Here is a 1,305-nt window from a genome sequence, read left to right as displayed (position 1 = left end):
GCGGGGGCGTCGACTTGGTTCCTTCCGTGTGCGGTACCTGGGGCGCATACTGGGGTTCGACGGGACCGCGTTCCGCACGACGAGATCATACAGCGTGCAAGTATCCGCGGTATGTGCTCCCTGTCGACCAAACACCGCCTTCGATGGCTGGGACACGTCCGACGCATGGAGGATGGGAGGCTGCTAAAAGACATCCTGGCCATCGGCACCAGGGGAGGCGGCCGCACTTCACTCCGTTCTAAGGATGTGTTCAAGAGGGACATGAAGGCATGCAATATTTCATGCGCTCTCTCGCTCGGTGTTGGGCTGGGCTGGGGTCGTGGGGGGCGGGCGCCGTCGATGTCGGACTGACTGGGGTGTGGGGGGCGCCACGCTGGCGGAGCGCACCGGGTTCCGGGTCTAACAGGCCTGCGTTCTCTGTGCTTTCCTGTGTGGGGTGGAGCCTGCGGAGCCTTTGTGAGATGGGGCGTCGGCTCGGCTCATTCTGTGTGCGGTGCATGGGGTACAACCTGGGGATCGGCTGGCGTGATCGCGTCCCGCACGACGAGATCCTTCATCGTGCAAGTGTCCGTGGCATGTGCTCCCAGTTGAGCAAACACCGCCTTCAATGGCTGGGACACGTCCGATTCATGGAGGATGGGAGGCTGCTAAAAGACATCATATGTGGACACCTGGCCATTGGCACCAGGGGAGTCGGCCGCCTCTCACTCCGGTTTAAGGATGTATGCAAGAGGGACATGAGGGCATGCGATATTTCACCCGACGGCTTGGAAGAGCAAGCCGAGGACCGAGGCACCTGGACACAGATGGTCCTTAAGGGCACAGCAGTCGATTATGTGAGGAGAGGCCAGCTGGTGACAGAGAAACGTTAAATGTACGGAAAGAGGGTTGGGATGTTATGCTGAAAAGCGAGGGAAAGTTAGGCTGAAAAGGGAGTTTAATTTTTTAATCCTTGATTCAGGAGCACATTTGCTTTTGAAGTTGAAAGTACGAAAAGATCTGTTACTGCGTGTATACCGGATATAATAAAACGATATCTATTGATTCCTGCCTTCGACAAACGTTAACCGTGAACATAATGGAATACATACATACATACATACATACACACACACACACACACACACACACACACATATATATATATATATATATATATATATATATATATATATATATATATATATATATATATATATATATATATATATATATATATATATATGTCCTAGCTTGGCCGATAGATGTCTGGATCCAGCACTGAAAACTTAAAGTAAATGTTCTGCTATACGGAATGGTTGTTTT

General features: G+C 50.9%; 1 protein-coding gene across 1 annotated transcript; it reads left to right on the top strand.

Annotated features, from left to right (window-relative positions):
- Positions 1-461: 461 nt before the first annotated feature.
- On the top strand, positions 462-872 carry LOC149795276 (uncharacterized). The gene has a single exon (XM_089963772.1). It carries the CDS (start codon positions 462-464, stop codon positions 870-872), a length of 411 nt encoding a protein of 136 aa, XP_089819898.1.
- The last annotated feature ends 433 nt before the right edge of the window (positions 873-1,305 follow it).

Source organism: Sinohyriopsis cumingii, chromosome 7 (genome assembly GCF_028554795.1).
Source record: "Sinohyriopsis cumingii isolate HCF-2022 chromosome 7, ASM2855479v2, whole genome shotgun sequence".
Taxonomy (NCBI): Eukaryota; Metazoa; Mollusca; class Bivalvia; order Unionida; family Unionidae; genus Sinohyriopsis; species Sinohyriopsis cumingii.
Note: the sequence above shows the minus strand (reverse complement) of the source record. Positions and strands in the feature narration are given on the sequence as shown.

Excerpts from the sequence above, each read along its gene's own strand:
- LOC149795276 (XM_089963772.1), top strand. The coding sequence starts at position 462 with ATGGGGCGTCGGCTCGGCTCATTCTGTGTGCGGTGCATGGGGTACAAC.